This window comes from Phascolarctos cinereus, unplaced genomic scaffold (genome assembly GCF_003287225.1).
Source record: "Phascolarctos cinereus isolate Bilbo 61053 unplaced genomic scaffold, phaCin_HiC Scaffold_5;HRSCAF=322, whole genome shotgun sequence".
NCBI classification, from domain to species: Eukaryota; Metazoa; Chordata; class Mammalia; order Diprotodontia; family Phascolarctidae; genus Phascolarctos; species Phascolarctos cinereus.
In genome coordinates this window covers 283,522,910-283,545,919 of record NW_027555958.1, presented here as the reverse complement: position 1 = coordinate 283,545,919, position 23,010 = coordinate 283,522,910, and the positions used below count along the sequence as shown (strand labels likewise).

Here is a 23,010-nt window from a genome sequence, read left to right as displayed (position 1 = left end):
CACCTGGCACAGTGGCACTCAAAGGGAGTGCCACCTAGTTAGGCTTGAAAACACACTGGCCTTGCTCAGGGCAGGGCAGAGTTATGTATAGAGTATTGCCAGAGATAACAAGGCTGGGGAGGGAAGAATGGGGTTTCTATGCTGCTAGCTGGCCTGGTGACTCCTGGGCAGGCTGTGGAAAAGGTGCTCATAGAGCCTGCCTTGTAGATGCTTGTAGTCAGTTCAGTAGCCTCAGAGCTAGATTCTTTAAATAAGGGGTTCCACCTCTGATTGGCTGTGTGACCTGGGGCAACATCTCTGAGCCACAGTCCCCAATCAGTAAAGAATATTACCATTTTCCCATAGCACAGTGGAGGGAGAATGTGCAGAGGTCCTAGCTGAGAGGTTCTCCATAATGATAAGGTTTTAGATATTTATTCCTTCTTTTTCATCTTCATCCCCATATCTTTCATCCCTACCTTTCTCTTGGCTCCTTCCATTTATGAAAGAAAAAGAAAGAGAGGAGGGAAGGAAGGAAGGAAATAAAAGAAGAAAAGAAAGGAGGGAGGGAAGAAGGAAGGAGGGAAGAAGCAAGGATGGAAGTAAAGAGAGAAGGTTCCTTGACCTTGCATCCCTCTTTAAGCTATTATACTACATCTCTTTTTTTTTTCACTGCTTTTATTTTCTACACTCGATCCACTAGATTTCCTAAAATCCGGCTACTTTGCTCACTGTTTACTAAAACGTCTCTCTCCAAAGTGTCTGTGGTTACCTCTTAATTGCCAAATCCAATGGCCTTTATTTTTTTATTTCCCAGTTCTTACCCTCCTGGGTGTTTGACTACACCCTCTTTGGTGATAATCTCACTTCTCTTGGTTCTCCTCCCACATATCTGATTCCTCCTTTTCCCTCTCCACCTACTGCATGATAAGTATGAGTGTCCCTTAGGATATTTCTTCAACTCTTTTCTTTTGACCAAATCTCTCCCTTGGCTATCTTATCTATTCCCTTATCTTGTCTATGCAGCTGATTCTCAAATCTCTACCTGCAGCTCCATATTCTCCCTGAGGCCTGCTAGATGTCTTTGCCCAGATTTGCCTTTGGGACTCCAAATTAAACTTGTCCCAAACTGAACTCACTAGCATTTTCCTCCTAAAACGTGCTCCTCCCCACCATCTCAACTTCCTTATTTTTATTGCTGATACCATCTTCCTCCTAAATCATGGAGGTTCAAAACCTCGTCCTCTCTGACTGCCTTCTGGCTCAGCCCACTCCCACAGGCAGTCAGTTGTCAACCCCCATCCATTCTGCCTCCGCAGTTTTGCTTCTTGAATCCACCCTGTTCTCTCCAATTACCTGCTTTTCTCATCTAGCCTCTCCCCATCTACTGACAATGGACTCTTTCCCCATGTTTCAGTATTCCAACCCCTTATTACTCTACCCATCCTAGCAATGCTGAATAACTCCCACCCCCATCCCCAACCACACTTATTTATAGTCCTGCCTCCTCCATTTGAATGTAAATTCGTTTAAGGCAGAAACTGGTTTTGCTTTTTCTTTTTTTCCAGTGCTTAACAAGGTGTTTGACACATAGTAAATTTAAAAGTGCTTGTTGATTGATCAGTTGCTGCGTTTATCACATGGGCTAAGTAAAATTTATATTAAATAAAATTATCACCAAATTTTCTTTTACCTGCAATAATCCAAACTTTTATGGCATGCCTAGCAAAACCAATAGCACACTCATGTGCCATCGCACATCCTTTGAGAGTTGAACATGACTTAAAAAGACATCTAATCCAATCCATACCTGTGTAAGAATCCCTTTTACCACATATCTAGCAGTCATTCATTCTCTTAATTAAGAGCCTCCAACAATGGAAAAGGGGTGTGAGAAGGGAGGCAGTCCTTTCCATATTTAAGCAGCTTTTTTTTTCTAACAGTCAAAATTAATTCTTTTCCCTGTAATGTTACCCATTATTGCTAGAGGCTGTCCTCCAGAGCCAAGTAAAGTAGGTCTGATCCTTCTTTTACATGATAGAAATGTCTGATGTTTGAAGATGGCTGTCGTGTCCTCTCAAAGTGTTCTTTGAGCTGGTGCAGTAAGAAGGAAGCACATATAGAGAAAAGAACACTTGATTTGGAGTGAGCAGACCCAGGTTTGAGGTCTGGTTCTGCCAATTATGGCCTTGAGCATGAAGGGTTTGGACGAGATAATCTCTGAGGCTCCCCTAGTTCCTTCAGATGGTCGGAACAACATGATTTCAGTTCTTTTTTGTCCCCTGAAGGTACTCCAGTTTGTCCATAACCTTTCTAAAATATGACTCAGAATGAAACATAATATGCTTAGCCCTGACAAACAGTAGACACCCAATAAATGTTTATTGATTGATTGGTTGGTCTGACTAGGGCATATTATAATGGGCTGATCACCTTCCTCCTTCTGGACACTATGCTTTTCTTAAAGTAGCCTATAGTTAAGTATTTTGTATATGAGAAAACAGTGCCAACCCTCCCCCACCTTTGTGACCACCACCAACGTAGACAATAAACTCCATCTCTGAGCAGGTAAATGGCACCTGTGAGGCCCCATGTGGATTTTTGCCAGCGGTGTTTGTCTTCATAATCCAGTCGAGGTGGCTCTTCCTGAGGATCATGGTCCCTAACCACAAACACCATGTGTTTTCTTGGTCTTTTAGGAATCTAGCTGTTGGAATTGGGATCCAGAATTTCCCTGAGGGCCTGGCTGTCAGCCTCCCACTTCGTGGTGCTGGATTCTCAACTTGGAGAGCTTTCTGGTAATGTCCACCCCTAAAGGACAGTGACTATGTCTGCTGTGGAACTGGATCAAATCAGCAACTGCTGATTTGGATCAGTAGTCAGGGTGTGAATAACCTAAGAGCATCTTCTCATGTGGAAGCATGAACCTTCTTCTTCCTCTCTTCTGTTCTGTACCCTCCAACCCACTCCCCCCACCCTCCCCACCCCCCAGTGTTCTGCACCTTCTGCTGCTTGAGACTGGGAAACGTTATGTTTATCACTTTGGGAAGGTCCCCACTGTAGGGTTTCAAAGGGATGTATGTTTCCCTTTAAAATGTCTCTCCCCCTCCCCTTCCCCCCAGTAAACTGGATGAAGTGGCAGACTGGAGAAGGGTTGAATGCTGGAACCCCAAGGCATGTAAGGTATTTAAGGAATGTTTCCCCTACAGCTGGAGGTTTAGTAGGTAGGTGCCCCATGGGTAGCAGAGTTACCCTTTCCCTATTGGCTCCCTTTTGCTTCCAGAGCTTATCTGTTGTAGGTGTGTGTATGCGTGTGTGTGTGTGTGTGTGTGTGGATGTGGATGTGTGTTATTATTCTTTTTCTGTTTATAGACTCCCCTGATTATAGAAACTTGCACTTGTGAGTTCAACGTTCTTCCAAACCTAAATGCATTTGGTACTTTCAAATGGAATCAATCCCAACTCTAACCCCAACCCTACCCTACCCCCTGTTCCTCCTCCCCTCCTTCCTTAACTTGCTGAACTGGGAAGTGTCTCCTTCTCTTCTCCAGACATCAGAAGCTCTCCCTTAATCTCTACCTGTGCCACCATTGATGACCAGACAAGGATATAGCAGCTACCAAATTTTCTTTTAAGTAAAGGGGGTGTGTTGGAGAGTGAGGAAAGCATGAAATGGCTGTGAGCAATGAGGAGAATGATTTATCTGAATAGGAAGAAGAAAGCCGATGGTACCAGCTGGTAATATGGAACTCGGCTGTCATCCTGAGTTTATCAGTCTCCCAAAGGAGAAGAAATCTTCCACCAGCTTAATAGACAGAGGAGCTCTGAGTCTTTGTCTTTGACAGACTAATGAAGGGGAACCCAAAGTTCTGCCTGCTGTATATTCTGATCACACACACTCCTGGGGATGAGTGGGAAGATTCATTCTCAGCTTCTATCAGGTTCCACTGTCTGTACGTAGAGCTCACCAGATCACAGAGGAAGGGCCAGGGAAGTGAGCCAGCAGAGGTTGTGTGCCCACTTCCCTGTGCCTGCACTTTCTTCCTCTTGGTCAAATTACCAGAAAGGCTGCTTTTTCCATCTTCTAGCTTCTCTCTCCCCAAAGCGTCTAAAAAACAGTCCCAGGAAACTACATTCCAAAGCCCATCACCGACTGGTAGATTCTTTAATCTCTATAGCAACACCATCCAGGTGAGGAACCCATAAAAGTAGGGCTACACATGGATGATCAGAGTAGATGCCATATTCTAAGGACTAGAAGGAATATTGAGAAATCACCCGGTTCACCTCCTTGCTTCTGCCCGTGCCCAAATGGATTTATATCCTATTTATGGATTCTACTAGAAAGAAAAAAAAATGGTACCATTCTGGTAACCTCCCTATCAGGAATTCTTTCTTATGTCTATATCTACAATAACTTAGGCCTACATTATAAGATTTAGATCAAAAGGGCCCTTAGAGACCATCTAGTCCAACAACCTCATTTTACAGATAAGGAAACTGAGGACCAAAGATGGGTAGTTACCTGCCTAAGGTCACATAGGTAATAAGCAACATTTTCAAGGCCAATACTCAAGGGAAACAGAAAACAGCTAATCTCTCACCTTCTAAATTAAAAGCACATTTTGATTTGAAGACCACTGCAAAGTCATAAAAGTATCCTAGGCTTCATAAGTCAGAAGACTGGATGCAGATTCTGCCTCAGAGACTTACTAACTTTGTGAGCCCGGAACTAGTCACTAAACTTGGATATACTTCAGGCAATGCCCAAAGCCTTATTTATTAATTCACAGGCTGGTGAAAGTATGTCCCTCAGTGGGAGCTTCCCATGCCAATGAAGTCACAAAATGGAAGACTATTCTTGTCTTTCCAGAGTAAGTCAAGTTCATAAAGATCCCAATAATCAATGATCTCATGCCTAAAATTTGCAAAAAGCTTTCACATTTTTCTTGCTGTGCTTTATAATCTATTGCTCATTGCCTACACGCAACCTCACTGCTTGGGGAGGAGTATTGCTCCCGTTTTATGGATGGGAATAATCTGTAAAAGTGAGATAAATCCTAGAAAAACAAAGGGATTTCTGCCAAAATGAATTTTCCTAAAGTTGAGGTCTGCCCCCCCCACCCCTCTCCAGTAAACTCAGCACTATATTTCCAGGATCAAATAGAAAATTATCCGATGAGTATCTAAAGCCCTTCTCACTTGGCCATTTCCTATCTTTCCAGTTTTCTCACACTTGTATCCCCTTCTAGACATCCTACAAGCCAGCTACACTGAAACTCGCTGTGATTTGAACATGATCTTCAACAAGCTTTTATTAAGCACCCACTGTGTGCCAGGCGCTATGCTAAACACTTCTCTCCTGACTTTGTACTTTTTCACTGGCTAAACAGGAATTCTAATACCCAGAATACTTTCTTTCTTCACTTCCAATTCCTAGATGCCTTCAAAAGTCAGTTCAGATCTGACCTTCTGAAGCACTTAACTCAGTGCCTGGAGCACAGCAGGCATTTAATAAATGCTTTTTTTTCCCTTTTTTTTTCTAGAATTTATTTTTTAAATTTATTTTAAACTTAAGAACAAAGTAAGAAAAGAAAAAAATGTCCATATACACTGCAGAACATGAGGATTCAATATAGAGCAATAAATTTCTATTTCAAGAAAACCGATATAAATAGTACACATTGTTTTCAAAGCTATCCAGCTTTTCTTCGCTTCCTTCTGTTCTCTGCTGTATACTGTTTACTTTATTTTCCCCTCCCTCCCCCCATAAGAAGGTTACAATTAAGCATAGATATATATAGATATATACATATATATATACACATGCATATATACATATACACATAGACACATGAGCACATACATGGATATCCATAAACATACACATATACAAGAATGTACTGTGCTTATTTCCACTTATCATCTGTTTCTCTGAAAGTAGATAGCATCTTCTTTCATAGGTCCAAGTTTTTGCATGTTTTTCTAAATCAACCAGCTCATCATTTCCTACACCATAGCAATATTCCAACCCAATCACATTCTGAAAGATTGTCTATGAAAGTTTTTTTTCTCCAATTTTCTGAATTCCTTCTGTTGTTGGCTGCATAGGTTTTATTTATACAAGAAAGTTTTAATTTAAAATAATCAAAATTATCCATTTTACACTTCAACAATACTCTCACTTTATGCTATGGTTTAAAGGTTTGATACTACTGAATCTGCTCCCTTTACATCTTTTTTTTCCTGATTTCTTTGAAGTTCCTGACCTTTTGTTCTTCTAAATGAATTTTGTTATTTTTTTCTAACTCAGGAAGATTTTTTTTTTTAGTAATCTGATTGGAATGGCATTACTTAGATTACGTAAAATTGTCATCTTTAAAATTATATTGGCTTTACCTACCCATGAACAATAAATATTACTTCAGTTATTGAGATCTAACTTTACTTGTATAAACAAGTTTTTTATGTTTATATTCATGTAGTTCCTGTCTGTTTTGGCAGGTATACTCTCAGGTATTTTATACTGTCTAGTTATTTTAAATAGTCTAAAACAATACTGAATACCATAGCAGACACATAGTGTAGTTTCTCTATTTTTCTCTTTTGATTAAATCTATTTTAGCTTTAGCTTTGTCTGAAATTATGACTACCCATGATTTTTTCATATGATTTCTATTGCTGGCCTTTATTTTATGTTTGTGTGTATCTCTCATTTTTATAGCACTTCCTGAAAGCAACATATTGCTGAATTCAGTTTTTTAATCTGTGACTATCAGTTTCCATTTTATGGGTAAATTCATCCCATTCACATTCTAAACTATAATTACTTGTGTATTTTCTTCCTTCCTATTTTTCCTCACTATCCTTCTCACCCTATTCCTGTCCCTCCTCACTCTTCTGCTTTACTTCTACCTGGTACCTTGCCCTCCTATTCCATAACCTACCCACCTCTCCAAGAATCCCTTCCTTAGCCTCTCCTCCCAGCCTATCCCCTAGCCCATTTATTTCTTTCTGAATTTGGAAGACTTTTATACCCTTCTAGATACACATACACACACACACACACACACACACACACACACACACACACACACATGTTGTTCCCCCTGTAACCCATTCCAAATGAGAGTAAGGTTGCAGTACTACCCACCTTGCCCCTTCCAAGTTCTTCTATACCAGTTTTCCCATTTTTATCTCATTTGTATGAAATAATTGCTCCTTTTTATCTCTCCCTACAGTTTTATTTTTTTTAGCATTGCCCCATCATAATCAGCTCAGCCCAAGCCTTTCTTTCAAACTACCGAAATACAAATAACAGTCATAAAAGAATTGATAATATTTTCATATATAAGAAGTAAACAATTTAGCCTTCTTGAGTCCCTTATAAATGGTCCTCAATGTTTACTTTATATTTATATATTTTCCTGTTACATGTCAAAGTTTCCCTTAAGTTCTGCTGGTTTTGTCACAAATACCTGAAAGTCTTTCATTTTGTTAAATGTCCTTTTTTTTTTTCCCATTCAGGATTATACTTAACTTTGCTAGGTAAATTACCCTTGGCCATAACCCCAGCTCTTTTGCTGTATGAAATATAGTATTCCAAGATCTCTGGTCCTTCAACGTAGTAGCTGCTAGATCTTGTGTAATACTTACTGTAGCTCCATGATATTTAAATTGTTTTTTTTTTCTTGTTGCTTTCAATATTTTCTCCTTAACCTGGGAGTTTTGAAACTTGGTTATTATATTCTTGTAAGTTTTCCTCCTGGGATCTCTTTCAGGTGGTGATCTGTGAATTTTTTCTATTTCTGCTTTGCCTTTTTGTTCTAGAATTTCAGGTCAATTTTCCTTGTAATATCAAGATTCCTTTTTTTAATCATAATTTTAAGGTAGATCTACTATTCTTAAATTATTTCTCCTCCATCTTTTCTCTAAATCAGTTGTTTTTCTAATGAAATGTTTCACATTCTCTTCTATTTTTTCATTCTTTTGCTTTTGTTTTATTATTTGTTTGTGTCTTAGAATGCCATTAGCTTCCTTTTGCCTAGTTCTGGTTTCAAGGAATTATTTTCTTCCTTAAGTTTTTGGTTCTCTATCTCAGATTGGATAATTTTCTTTTCACATTTTTTTTTAATTTTCTTGTATTGTTCTCACTTTTTTTCCTAATTGTTCCTTGATCTCTCTTATTTGATATTTTTTTCTTGGGGGGGATGAGGCAGTTGGGTTAAGTGACTTGCCCAGGGTCACACAGCTGGTAAATACCAAGTGTCTGAGACTGGATTTGAACTCAGGTCCTCCTGATTCCAGGGCCAGTGCTCTATCCACCTAGCTGCCCCCTCTTATTTGATTTTTAAAGCCCTTTTTAAGTTCTTCTAAAACATCTTTTTAAATTTGGGACCATTTGACATTTCTCACTGAAAAAGGAGAGGCTTTTTTAGCTCCATTATCTTTCTCTGAACAAGAACCCAGATCTTCTCTATCCCCATAGTAGCTATCTGTAGTTAAGTTTTCTCCTTTACTTGCTCGTTTTTATTTTATTTTTTCTTGTTTTTAGCAGCTATTAATGTGATCCAGTTCTAGTCCCGAGGTATGGAGAATGATGCCCCAAGTCTCAGGTCCTTCTCACTGTTATCTTCTGAGGTCTGTCTCGGGGTTCAACCTTGGCCTCTCCTCTCTATTTCTAAGCCACAGCTAGAGCTCTCAATAATGCTGTCCCGAAAATGATCTTGCTCCCAGCTGGAGCGTGTCTGGTCAGCACAGCTGTGGTTGGCGTCCCTTGACAGTGGAAAGTGCTTCAGTCTTCTCCTCTTCAGCGGTCAGACCTCCCCCTACACGGTCCCTGAGATTAAAGTTCCTAAGGCTGTGGTTTCCTCCCCACCCCAGCTGCCCCCAGGACTTGTTTGCTGATTCTGCTGTCAGTCTGGAGGTGTTTGCACTTCACTCAGGCCAAATCTTCACCCCTGGAAGTCGGGTCTTTCCTGGGGCCTAATTAGGTTGTCTTAGGAGAACAACTGCTTTACCCTGACTTTTGTTTATTTCTGCTGCTCTGCCTTCCCTCTGAGGAAGTGTTCTTTTTCTGTGGAGGAAATTTGGAGAGCCAAAAGTTTTCTGACCTACTCTGCCATCATTCCCTAATAAATGCTCATTGGCTAACTATAGGAGGCTTTTCCTAGTCTCTGCTCCAGCCCCCCACTCCTGCCCCAAGTCTCTTCCCTCTGAGAATATCTTCCATTCATGTATGTGTTTTGTGTGTATTTAGTAATTTGCACGTGCTTCCCTTCCCCTTTCCCCATTAGAATATGAGCTTCTATTGGTCAGGGATGGGGGTTTTTGGCTTTCTTTGTCTTTCCAGGACTTACTTAGCATAGTACCTGACTGACTTCCTAAGTGCTTAATAAATACTTGTTGACTTGACTGGTCTTACAGCTTATAAGACTAGAGCCCAGGTCTCATGACTGTCCAGCTAAGGGCTTTTTTTGTGAGACCACATATGTCTTAGTTCTTTCCCCTTTTAAGGATAGTTTGACGTTTTAGGGCACTCTTTTCCCACAGGAACACTTAATGGGCTTTAGGGGATAGTGATTTTAAGGAAAGAGGAAACAATACCTGCATGCATATTGTTTTCTCCCAGTAGAATGTAACCTCCCTGTGGGCAGGGCTGTTTTCATTTTATGCCTTTGAATTCCCCATACCTAGCAGTTACTGGCACACGGTAGGCACTTAACTTGTTGAACTGAGTTGAGAGTTTAGTTGGGGGCACTGACAGTCATCCCTGAGTAGTGAAGCCACATCAAGAAAGGAGGAAGCTGAGGACTGCGGTCAGCTTTCAGACTTTGAGCTCCAACATTTTCCCCTCCCTTTAGTCTGGGCTCAAAGTCAAACCTACCTTTTTTTTGAAGTGAAAAAGCCAAGGGTATGAACTCTCTGTAAACCACGGGACAGCAAGGTTGCTGGTCTGTGTTTCAAGGGTATGGATGAAAAATTAAGAGGTCAAAGCCAGGGCAGGGAGAACTCTCTTCCTGGGAGTGTTCCCAGTAGTAAAAAGCAGCACCACCTCAGTGTTTAGAGGCTCATGTGGCCAGGTAACCGAAATCTGCCCCAGAGCTGGGGAGAGGAAAAGATTACAGCCTCAGCCTACTGCTTTCTTTACCCTCGTAACATCTTGAGAACTAGACCTGGGTCAAAGCAACTCCCTCCCATTTTATAGATGGGAATGACTGAGGCTGCACAAAGCCAGGAAGCAACAAAACTAGGTCTCCTGAGTCCTCTCCCAGCATTCTATCTGCAAGAGGTGTCACTTCATCTCCGAGGCCCAGGCTGTGGCATAAGTTATCTATGCCCTGGCAGCAACAGCCACCTAGATGTGTCCTGCACAGCACAAGGCAGAGAATGTGTTGTGACACCACTGGGGATTCCCAGGAACCTCTGCTCAACCTGGGATAGTCATTGTCCCTTGAGATAGTCACATAAAAAAGGAATTCAAAAATAGGGGAATTTGGGCACCCACTCAGATGCCAGCCACCTTGTGGCACTGAAATGACCCCAAGTTCTCAAAGGCTATGCCCTTGTAGATTCTAACAAATTGGAAAGGATTAAAATTCAGACTTTATCTGCTGTCCAAAGACCACCTTGCTAAGGACAGAGAGGCTCACCGCTTTTAAGCTGATCACCAAGGGATGAATTCTTTTTGCCAGGATGAAAGACAACAGTAATACTAGCTGGCATTTATATGGTGCTTTAAGGTTTGCAAAGCCCTTTGTAAATATGATCTTATTTTATCTTCACAACAACTCTAGCAGCTAGGTGCTATTATTATCCTCATTTTACAGATGAGAGGCAGACAGCAATAAAGTGACTTGCCCAAGGTCACACAGCTAGTACGTGTCTAAGGCCAGATTTGAACTTGTGTGTTCCTGACTCCAGGTCCAGAGCTCTGTGTAGCATGGCAGCCCTCACTGCCCTTGAGAGAGGCCGTGTTGGGTAGCAGATAGAAGGCTGGCTGGGGCCAGGAAGACTTCCATGCAATTCCACAATATACTGGCTGTGTGAAGGAGGGAAGTCACTTAACTTTTCAGCAAGCCAGGCAATTCTCTCATTCAGCTATCTGTCTCAGTGGAGGAAGTTTCCACTCCAAGAGTTCTCCCACAGTAATGAAATCACAGATCTGTACCAAAAAAGAACCAAAAGGGATCTATGAGGAAACAAAGGGGAAATTGTAGGATGAAGGAAGAGCAAGGCATGGGCAGTAGTTAAAAGGCAAAAATGAGAATTTTCTAATCTGTGTGACCTCAGGTAACTCAACCTCTCAGGGCTTCCCTTTCCTTACCTGTAAAATGAGGGCATTAGACCTCTGAAATCCCCTTCCAGCTCTAAATCTATGCCCCTATAAACTGGATGCTCCTAATCAGGCTTTTCTGAGGCCATTCTGAAATTTGAGTATGAGAGAGGGAAGGAACTATCTTGGGTTGAAATGGAAAAAGTACTTAAAAGACTGGCTCTGTGAGAAGCTAAGAATGAAATGTATCTCTTAGATTTTTAAAAAATGGACATCCTAATTTTTTCTTAGCAACCATCAACATATGCAAATATTCAAATACATCAAGAATTTTTAAAATGAATTCAAACACGTATCTATGACATTCAAGGCCCTCTACTCCACAGTGGGGATCCATGTACAAAATCCAGTGTCTGGCTCCTGAAGGAGCTTAGATTCTACTGTAAACAACCGTATCTGAACCAAAATCTTCCATTATTTACACTTTTTAAAGAAAAGATTGTACAAAGTTAATATTTTTAATAAGGTACTTACCAAAATGCCCCATTTGCCCCATCACCTCTCTAAACACTTTTGGTGCCTGTGGCTTTTTATGGATTTTGCTGCTGTCATTATTTACACAGTTGTATATAGCTTTCTGATGATGCTGACTTCAAAAGGCCCTTATTTCTTTATAATCTTTGTATTTGTCAAAGAATAATGATTTAATCCCAAGCATTTTAAAAGTTTGTTTTTTATAACAAGGTACCTACGGGGAATAAAGGAGACTGTCATAATGAAGGCTTTTTTTTTAAATTTCTTAGAGGAAGATGTGAAATAAAGCTGTTTTTGGAGAGGATTTTTTTCCCCTTTCCCTCAGAGTCCAGATCCTTGACTTGGTCCATTCAGAGTGTCCCTCTCAACTGAAGCCACTCTTAGGTACCTTTCCTGATGCACTGATCCCACACAGCCCTTCTATGTTGGCCAGCGGCCCAAGGAGGGGAGCAACAGGACATTGGCAATGCAGAAGTCTTGATGCAAGTGGGGCTGTGTGGCACAGAGAAGGGCCAGGTGTCCACAGTCTACCCTGAGCAGCCTGGCTCTTGTCTGTCTCTCCTCACAGGTTCGGCCAGTTGAGTGGCATGGTAGAGCCAGTGGCTGGGATCTTTGGTGCTTTCTCTGTGGTCCTGGCGGAGCCCATCCTTCCTTATGCTTTGGCTTTTGCAGCTGGTGCTATGGTCTATGTAGTCATTGATGACATCATTCCTGAAGCCCAGACCAGGTTTGGAAACTACCTTGTCCTCCACCCATTTCTTCTGGATCTTCCTACTTCTGTTCCTCTTCTCTATCTTCTCTACTCTGTCATGCTGCCATACCAGCTTCAATCTTATGTTGTGTTCTTGGGGCCACTTGGGATGTAAAAGAAAATGGAAAAGGCCAAAGGGCTCCTTTTGGCCATACAAATAAGCACAGGCCTAGGGCTTCGGAAAAATCAGGCTGTGAACCTAAGGAGAGGCAAAGTGTGGGACAAAAATAAATGGAATACACTCTTCCTTCTACTTAGTCATTCTCTGTTGGCAAGTCAAGGGAGAATTGGGCATGGGGACAAAGTAAGAGAAGTCAGAGCAGAAAAGGGGGTACAATTAGCTTGAAGAAATGCATGTAGAAATGAGAAAAAGGCCAGTGGTGGTTTGAGGGATTTGAGGGAAAGGGGAGGGGTGGGATGACTGCAAAGAGCACACAAGTCCAGATTATCTCATGCCTTTAGGAAGAAATCGCTCTGTTGGAATGGTGGGAGATGGGGGAAAGGAAAGATTGCTTTTCAGATTCAAAACTTTCTCAAAATTGACCCTTTCCCTTCCCAGTGGTAATGGGAAACTAGCATCCTGGACCTCCATCCTGGGATTTGTGGTGATGATGTCACTGGATGTTGGCTTGGGCTAATGCCAAGGAATCTTCAGCCTTGCACATGACAGAACAAGGAAGGAGGTGGCAGTTGACTTCAGTGGAACCAGGAACATAATTCTCCACAAGTGGATTTTTATTTTTACTTTTTTAATTTGGGTTTTAAATCTTGTTCTCCTTCCCTTCTCTGATTCATCTTAGCATCCCATATAGCCAGTCATTAAGCTGATTACCTCTTAATTACATGATTCTTGTTATTTTTATTTTGAGGGGAAAGTTGATGTTGTTGGAATTGTAAGGCGGCTTGGAATTCTGGATTTTTGTTCAGCTACTAAGCAGATTCTTCCCTCAGTGGGGTTGGCGGTGAATGACATATCAGAAAGGAGATTATTCTTGTGTGAGATTTCTCTTTGCCTAAGGTTCTGCTCATATTTGTTGGACATGATCTCATCCTCATCCCCTTAGACTTGTACCTCTAGCATGGATGAGACTCCCAAAGGTAACCCTCAGAAACGGGATACCCTGTGAACCAAGAGGTGAGCTTCTGAGCACCCCCCCACACACACACACACACACTAAGGACTCAAAAGAGGGATGCCAGGTAGCCTTTTGTCTCTTCCTTCTACATCTTCACCATCTTTGATCCTGGGGCCTCGAAGAGCTTTTATTCCACCCTCCAATGCTGAATTCAAGTAGGAGCAGAACTGGAATGTCACTTAGACAACTTGGCCTACTTCATAAGGCCAAAACAAGTTTTCTAACCTTGGTACATACCCTTCCCCACCTTTCCTAAGGGAGGTGGGATCAGGGAGAGGGGTAAAGCCAAGGGAAAAGAGACTAGGTATATTGTCTTTTTAAAAAATAAGAGGAGCTATTGAAGTTAAAGAAAACAGATCAAAGAAACTGTGATCATTTGGGGTCTGCAGTAGGTTGCCTGGTTTTCAACTTCTGCAGTACCTGTTAGTCTGATCAAAGAGGGTTGTGGCCTCAATAGCTTATTTACCTACCTATGCTGTTTGCCGATTCCCTGAGCCATCCCCACATTATTTTCGAAGCTTACTTAGACCATTTCCATAATAAGAACAAGGAGACACTGGAGACCTATTATAAAACAAATTCCTTATTTGACCGGTGTAAGGGGGCCACTGGAGCCAGCTAAGGAAGACCTTTTGGAATTCTGTCCTGTACTCCCTCCCCAATTCCTGCCATGCACACATATTAGATCAGCCCCAGGAGGTAATTTTGTAACCTGACCCCAAAGCCACTACACTGAATAAGTCAGCTTTGATGAGGGTTGTTACAGAAGGAAGAGTTTTGGGGTTTTTTGTTTTGTTTTCAAGTTTCCAAAAACACAATTAGACAGGCTGTGCTCTTGAAGTATCTCCAACCTGCAAAATGACTTGTTATAACAGGTCAGAAACCAGTCTTGTCCGTCACAGGTAAAGGTTTTCAGACAAAGAGTGATGGGGCTTGTCTGATTCACCCACAGCCAGAGGGTGGTAAGGGGAAGAAGATTTGAGAAATGACCCAGACTACTCTCTGCAGGACCTGTGGTTGTCTTTAGCCAAAGGAATGGATTCCGTAGATGACTTTGGATAGGCTCAGCTGAGATTCAGGTCATCAGTTGGGTGCCCAGGCATCATATTGGCAGCTCCCACTTTGTAAGTTTACATGTGTAATGATGACAGTTTCTGAATGTTCTCTCCACACCCCCACCACCGCCAACCTCACACCGTGCCCCTTAACCCCCAAGCCCAAGAGACTGCCCTGCTTTGTAAAAATGCAAGATTTCCGAGGCTGGCCCTCAACCTGGGCCCACTTCTGTGCTCCCAAACTGAAGGCCTATTGGAGAGGGGACGGGGGTGTTGGGTCAAGATTAATCTGTTTGGTGGACGGTGGTTTGTTTTTGTTTTTGTTTTGTTTTTTACTTTGTGTATAGTTCTGCAAAATGCTGTTTCCAATGGACATGACCTTGTAACTGTGATCAATTTCAATAAAGGGGACATTAAGAGTTGGAAGAGATGGTCCCTGCCACATATTCAGCCCTTCTTTCTGTGACTTTTCTTTTGTCTTTTAATTAACTCAGAGAATATGAGACAAGCAGGTTAGAAGGAGCTCGGGTCTACTTGGGAAGACAGAAAATCCACATAAATGAAATATGAGAACATACATATAATCCAAAACAGCATTTGATAAGGCACTGCCATTTTATTACCTGTGTGGCCTTGGACAAGTCATTTCCCTTTCCTAGGCCTCAGTCTTCTCATCTGTAAAATGAGCCAAATGACCTTTAAGGTCCCTTCCAGCAGTAAAATATAAGGACAGAAATTATAAAGCCACATATGGACTAATTAAGCATGTAAGCGATACAGGCAGAGCAACCAGAATTGGGTGAGGTCCATCAGGGAAAACTCCCATGAAGGAAGTAAATTTCAAGCCAGTTCCTGGAAGAGACCCTTATTTGGAAGGCTTCAGGCAGACAGAATGACTACTCGTTGATTATGTTGCAGTCAGGATTCCTTTCAGATAGGTGTTGAATCTGATGGCCAATAAAGGCCCTCCCAACATTAAAATCTGTAAGATATGAAGAGTATAAAGGATGAGGCAAAGGGCATCTTAAAGTCTCAATCCCTGATGTCTTCAAGAGTAAGCTCCCCAGGGCACCGGGGATAGAGCATCGGCCCTGCCAGTGGACCTAAGTTCAAATCCAGCCTCAGACCAAACATTTGACACATTTACTAGCCGTGTGACCCTGGGCAAGTCACTTAACCCCAGTTGCCTAAAAAAAAAAAAAAGCAAGCTCCCAAAGGGTAAGAATCATGACATGCTGGACAAAACACTGCATCTAGTAGGCACCATAGAAAATTATTATTGGTGGTGGGTGATGACACCAAGAACCCTGCTCATAAAATCATAGGACCAGTTCTTCATTTCTCTGTCCCTCCCCCCAATACCCACTCCCACACACAGTCACACACAGTCCATCAGCTGCTTCTAGGTTCTTCCCTTGACGCTGTTACTGGATCCAGCTTAATTTATTCTCTGAATAGTCCCAGTGTCCTCCAGTACTGTACAAACTCAGAAAAAAGAACTAAACATGGTCCCCTTCATTTCTGACCCTCCATTTTTAGCCCTTCCAGCCTCAAGGACTGAGACAGCTTCCTAACCAATCCATCCAAGGTCTGGTGGCACAGGACAGTCATGGAAGCCACACTTCTTATCTCTGTGCTTCTCCCGGCTCTGTTGTGCCACTGGGTACTAAGCCAAACCTGAAGTCTGGAGATAGCCCAATAGAACAGAATGGTGGGGTGGAAAGAATACTCCGGTCAAAGGATAGGAGGTGCATCCCCATTCTGCTACTTCTAACCTGTGGGCAGATCACCAAACCTCCCCAGATCTGTTTCCTTATCTGTAAAATGAAGAAATTGGAACAGATGACATCTCTAAAGTTTCTTCCCACTTAAAATCTATGAACCTAGGGGGCAGGAGGGTAGAGGAAGCAGACATTACTACACTTAATGACCCTGGCTGACCATCAGAGTCTTCTCCATACGTGGTTCACAAATGTTTGTTGGATTTAATTTTTTTTTTTGCTGTGCTTATCGTTTACTGACATGTTTAAAGCTTTTGATTCCAAAAAGCAAAATAGCTTTTAAATTTTTTTCTCAATTATATGTCAACAAAAATTTTTAACATTCATTTTTTAAAACTTTGAACTCCTCCAAATTCTCTACCTCCTTCCCACCTCTCTCCTTCCCCCTGAGAAAGGCAAGCAGTTTGACACAGATTATACTTGTGCAGTCATGTAAAACATTTGTTGGATTTAATTTAAACCACCAATCAGGCAGTTACTTTGAGTTGTTTCAGGTAATAGGAAGAGAATAAGCATTTATTAAGATCCTGCTATGTGCCAGGCACTGTGTTAAGTGCTTTACAAGTATCATCTCATTCAGTCTTTATAACAACCCCTTGAGGTAGGTGTTATTATTATTATCCCCATTTTACAACTGAGGAAATGGAGGCAGGCAGAAGTTAAGTGACTTGTCCTGGGTCACACAACTAAGTGTCTCAGGCTGGATTTGAACTCAGGTCTTTCTCATTCCAAGCCCAGCTCTCTATCCACTGGGACACCTAGCTGCCTCATGGGGGAGAGGGAGGGCAGGAATTGGGGGAGGGAATGGGGGCTTTAAATATCTTTCAGGAAAGCATAAGGAATTCCAGATTGCATAGATGGGTAGTTAGAACAAGAAAGGCCTGAATCCAAATTCAAGCTGCTGCTATGCTGTGAATTCAAACAAGCAGTTTAATTAATTTCTCCAAACCACAAATTTCTCTCCTTGGAAAAACAAATTCTTCCTGGGATCAGTGGGTAATCTTGACAAGAGAGCCAGCAAAGCTGAGAGAGTCCCAGAGTTTTGCTTTGGCTTTTTTTTTTTGGGGGGGGGTCGTCATTTTTCAGTATAAGCTCACCCAGGGAGGCATTCAATAAACCATTACCAATTGGACTGAATTGAACTCAACTCAATGACCCTTGTCTTATTACTGTAATGCTTTGTTCTAACAGACTTAGACAGAAAATGAATACTCTGCTGACAATTGTGACCTCACCACCTACTTGACTGGGAAAATTGAGGTCAACAGGCCGGACTCCTTAATCTTCCTTTGCATCTGATATGTGGTCAGTCTCTTCACCTTTTTTCTCTTCTCTTCAGTCTCAGAGGTAAGAGACATCCATTTAACAGCTTATTTACTTCCCTCTGGAAGACTTCTTTTTTTTGTTTTTGCTTTTTGGTGAGGCATTCAGGGTTAAGTGACTTGCTCAGGGTCACACTAGACTTCTAAAGGGTGTCCCTAGGTCTAGTCCCTCTTCTCCTCCCTGCCCTAATCTGTTTGGCACATCACCAGCAGATTAATTTTAGGGGAAAAAAAACATCTTGTCGCTGGTCAAAAACATTCAGTGGCTTCAACTGCCTATAAGATAGTCCAAAGAACCTTAGCCTGGCATTTGAGGTCACCTTTGGCTCCTATCTACCTTCCCACCTTCGCTTCCCTCTGCTCCACACCCAAATCCTGTACTTCAGGCAGACTAACCAGAACTTGCCAACTTCTGGAAATACTTGTCACTGGCTTCCTGTGTGTGTTGTTCCCTTCACCCAGAATCCCCTTGCCCAGATTTTCTGCCTATGAAAAAATGACCCATTGTTCAGAGACCAACTTATATGCAGTTCTCAATGGATCCACCCAGAAGTGACTCCATACTCTCTGAATTTAGAGCCCTGATTTTTCTGTACCTCTGATATGGCACTTATTACATAATTGCCTGGCATTGTAATCATTTCTCTAAGTGTTTTAACTCACCTAGTAGATTTTTTTTTCTTCTTTATCTTCCTGGACCTTCTTTGCACCCCACTGGTACCTTGCACTCCATTAGCTGTTTAATAAATTGTTGAAAGAACCTTGGAATATGAGAGTGAGAATTTTGGCTTTGTCTTAGCAGTTTGGGAACACTTTGGCTAAGAGTCCTAAATCTCTAGTCAACAGTTATTTGCCTCCAAGTTTTCTAGAAGGCTACTGTGTTAACCTAAATTCCTGTTTTGAAACAGTGATCCAGAGAACTGATTATCTAAAGGTAACTGCAGATCACATGTTTACATAATGGAGGCCTACACAGGAGGTAGGGCCTCTCCTGAGATCTGCTATGTATGTGCATGTATGTGTATATATTTGTATATACACATACAGATACACATATTTGTATGTGTATGTATTTCATATGTATATAATAGATAATATTTTTTCTAGGTGTGAGGAACACAGGTGAATGGACTGGCCAGCCAGTGTTTTGCCAAGTTTTGTTTTTTAATCTAATTTAATCAACAATATATACTCTTTAAATTAGAGTAAACATAGAAACATGCTTAGATCATAGAGAAAACATAGATTTAGAGATGGAAAGAACCTTAGTCCATCTGGTCAAACCCCCTCCCATTTTATAGAAAAGAAAGCTGAGGTCAGAGGGGTGAGTGACTTGCCAGGTTCACACAGGGAATAAATAAGTGGCAAAGCTAGGATTTAAACCCAGGCCCTTTGACTCTAAATTCAATATTCAGCTGTACCACAAAACCTTCTTATCTGAGTCCTGAGCTATAGAAACATATGTACATATTTAAATATACATATATTGTATGCATACATATATGCGTATATTAGATACATACATAGGTAGATAATTCAGTTACGTGTGGATTATTATACTGTCCATGGGGTTTTCTTAGCAAAGATACTGGAGTAATTTGCCATTTCCTTTTCCAGCTCATTTTACAATGGAGGAAACTGAGGCAAATAGAGGTTAAGGGACTTGCCCAGGGTCACACAGCTAGTGAGTATCTAAGACCAAATTTGAACTCAGGTCCTCCTAACTCCAGACCCGGTGTTCCAGTGCTATATCTATTGAGTGCCCCCCCTCTCCATTTCTCTATGTCTTGTCTCCTCTCTCTCCGTACACACACACACACACACACACGTGTGTGCGCTCCCTCCAGCCCCCACCCCACTACAGCTCTCCTCTTAATGCAAAGGCAGGAGCTCAGGGCTAAAAGGGCATCCTGTACCCCAAGCCAGGGCCCTCCAGATAGTACATATTGGGTTTTTTAATCCCTCCTCCCATATAGGTCTGTTTTATGGTATGGGACAAGAATATTGCTGGAATAAATATCTTTGCCTCCCTTAAAAAAAAAATATATATATATATATATGTACACATATATATATGTTATGTACAATGTTATATATGCATATAAATGACATCTGTATAACACTTTAAAGTCTGCAACATTCTCTAGACACATTATCTCATTTTATCCTCACAACAAGTCTTTGAGGTAGGTACTATAGTTACTTCTCCATTTTATAGATGAGGAAACTGACATTCAAAGAGATTAAGACATTCCCCAGGTCACACAGCTATTAAGTAAGGCATCAGGATTTCCCCCTGGTCTTCCTGAGTCCCAGATCCAAGGCTGTATCCATTCCATGAAGGGGTGGGGGGAGAGAGAAACAGACTTAGAGTACTATATGTGTGCTTCATATATGTGTGCTTTTATATACGTACCCATTTTTGTGACTTAAATAATGTCTGGGGGAAAGGGGGAGAGTATCTGAAAATAGCTGATAAAGCTATTTGTACCTAGCAGCTAGCAAGCATTAACTCTCCTTACCCCGACCTTCCTAATTCCCAACAGTATCCTACCCTACTTCTTTGATTGAAAGCACTGGCAAAGAGCCAACCTGATAGTTATTTGGGAAAGCAATGGCTGCCAATTAAGAGTCATAGTCTTAAAATGACTGCAATCTAAACATGTTCCATTGATGGGGGATGGGGAAGGCAGAGAACTGCTTATTTATTTAGGGGGCAGAGGGAGGCAGGTGGCAAGGAAAGTAGTTCTGTCTGTCATTATAGGATGAAACAGAAGGAAAGTGTCCTGAGTCAGGAGATGAGTGAAATACTGGAAAGATTGATGGGTGTGAAATGAACCATTCAAGCCAAGCCAAGCACTTGTCATAAATCCAGTCCTTATCCGTATCCTAATTTTCATCTGAGCAACAAAGAACATATCTTATTAGATCAGAGATTCTTAACCAGAGGTCCATGAATAGATTCCAGGAATTTGGATATGGGGGGAGAAAAACCATCACTTTATTTTCACTAACCTTTGCTTTCCTTTTTAATCCTATGTATTATATTTTTAAAATCATTCATCTGAAACCATTCCTAAGAGGGGTTCATAGGCTTCACTAAGCTGTTAAAGGAGTCCAAAAAAAAGGTAAGAACCCCTGGGATTTAGAATTGGAAGGTACCTTTAGAGATCTTCTCCAACACACTTCACAGATAAGGAAACTGAGGCTCAAGGTCACACAACCAGCAAGTGGCAGAATTGGAATGATGGATCATATAGAAGTAATGTGGTCTGCTGGAGGGAGCAGTGGAGCTGAAATCAGGTTCTAGTTCCTACTAGGAAAAACGTGTGTCTTTGAATCATAGCTTAACCTCTCCTCAGTCATAGTTTCATCTGCTTTAGAAGTTAGGATTCACTGCCCTTTCCAGTCTCACAAATAATCTATAAAGCATCAAGAGCTCCTCTGAGATAGATGGACCTTTCATGACAGGATCATAGTTCATTGGACAATACAGTTAGAGCTGGTAATTAAAGGCCATCGATTCTAATACTCTTATTTTACAAATGTGCAAGCAGGCACAGAGAGGTTGAGTGACTCAGCCAGGGTCCCACATCAACTAAGTGTCTCAGGCACAATTTGAACCCAGGTCTTCCAGGCTACAAGTACACAACCCCATCTACTACATTCTTAGTAAATAAATTATCCTCTATGCAGGTAGGGCCCAGGGTCCTTCTGCTCTGATAGGTGCCTGGCCATCTCTTCACCACCATAGATACCCCTTCCCCTTTTTGTAGTTTCCCTTTATAGGCTGTCTTCTCCCATTAGAATGTAAGATCCTTAAGGGTAATGACTATCTCTTATGCTTGCCTTTTTTTAAATAAAATTTTTTTTAATAAACAAGCATCTACCTTCTTTCCCAACCACCTCTTCCCCAGCCTTGAAAAAGGAAAACAAAGCCCTTTAACAAATAATCTGTTGTTAGGCAAAGCAAATTCCTGCAGCTGGCCATGTCCCCAAATGTGCCTCATTCAACATCTTCAATCCCTCCATTTCCATCAGGAGGTAGGTGGTTGCTGTCTTCATCATGGATCCTCTGGAATCATGCTCGGTCATCACATTGATCAGAGTTGCTGGCTTGCTTGTATGACCAACACTTAGCAGCACGGCCTGGCACGTGGTGTTAAATAAATGCTTTCTCTATCCCTCTATCTAAGCAGGAACCTCAGTCCCCTGATTATAAATCTAGTGCTTCCTCTCACTGCACCTCCCCATCCTGTTCTTGAAAGGATAGGGTAAATCAACAGCCAGTGGAGAGAAGGGCTGGACATAACCTCAGGTGGTGAGGATTGCACGACTGACCATTTTCTACTTCTTTAAAACTGGCCAAAAGAAAACCTTTGTTGGACTGGTGGCCAGGGCAAAGGGGAAGGCAGGTGGGAGCTGTGAGCCTACCAGCCTGCTTTGTTTTGCTGCCTTCCAGTACAGCGTGACCTCTCTCCCCGGGACCACCACTTTAGGAAGGTCCTCAGCCTTGTTTCCCCTCTTCCCCACCTGGACTCTCCAGAATTCATTTCTTCCTCCTCTTCCTCTTCCTCGCCTGCAGCATTACCCCCTGACCCCACCGCTTTGCTCTTAATCCTTCCTTTTAGCGTTCTCCGGTCTTGTTCAATAGAATGTATACTTAAGGGCAAGGTCGGTCTAGTTTGCTCGTATTCGTACCCCCAACGCTTAGCACGGCACTTGGCACATAAGTGCTTCATCTTTTCTCTCGCCATCTAGCTATCTGTAACGCTCTCCTCCACTTATTCCAGACCCGCGGGAAGCTCACTTGTCCCCCCAGCGCGAGCACTCCAGAACGATGGGGCCAGGGTGGGCAAGGGCATGACCCGCCTAGATAAAACCTCCCCCGCCTGTCTCCACTGTGCCCTCGCTCAGACGGGCGGCGTGCCCAAGCTCACGTCGGATCCTGGGCGGCCGCGCCGAATCCCAGCTCTGAGGATGCAGAGCGCGGCTCTCCGCAGGGAGCCGGGAGCCAGGAGTCAGAGTAGTACAAGCCCTCGGCCCCGGGGTTGGAGGAGGCACGAGCTGCTGGGTGGGGACTGGGGCGAGGCGGTCCCCCCACCTCCGCCCCCCGGCAGGGATTGCGTGCGGCTCGGCTCGGCTGCCAGGGTTTACCTGCCAAGAGAGGGGAGAGG

General features: G+C 42.3%; 1 protein-coding gene across 5 annotated transcripts in view; it reads left to right on the top strand.

Moving 5' to 3' along the window:
* SLC39A11 (solute carrier family 39 member 11) overlaps positions 1 to 15,180 on the top strand; it is a 514,219-nt gene extending 499,039 nt beyond the window's left edge. For 4 of the 5 annotated variants that reach the window (XM_021002501.2, XM_078155891.1, XM_021002500.2 and 1 more), the window contains 3 exons: positions 2,679 to 2,777; positions 12,357 to 12,515; positions 13,099 to 15,180. In XM_021002501.2, the coding sequence (XP_020858160.1) occupies positions 2,679 to 2,777; positions 12,357 to 12,515; positions 13,099 to 13,177 (337 nt within the window). In that variant the 3' untranslated portion in view covers positions 13,178 to 15,180. The remainder of the gene's footprint in view (positions 1 to 2,678; positions 2,778 to 12,356; positions 12,516 to 13,098) is intronic. The other variant, XM_078155890.1, reaches the window with a different exon arrangement.
* The last annotated feature ends 7,830 nt before the right edge of the window (positions 15,181 to 23,010 follow it).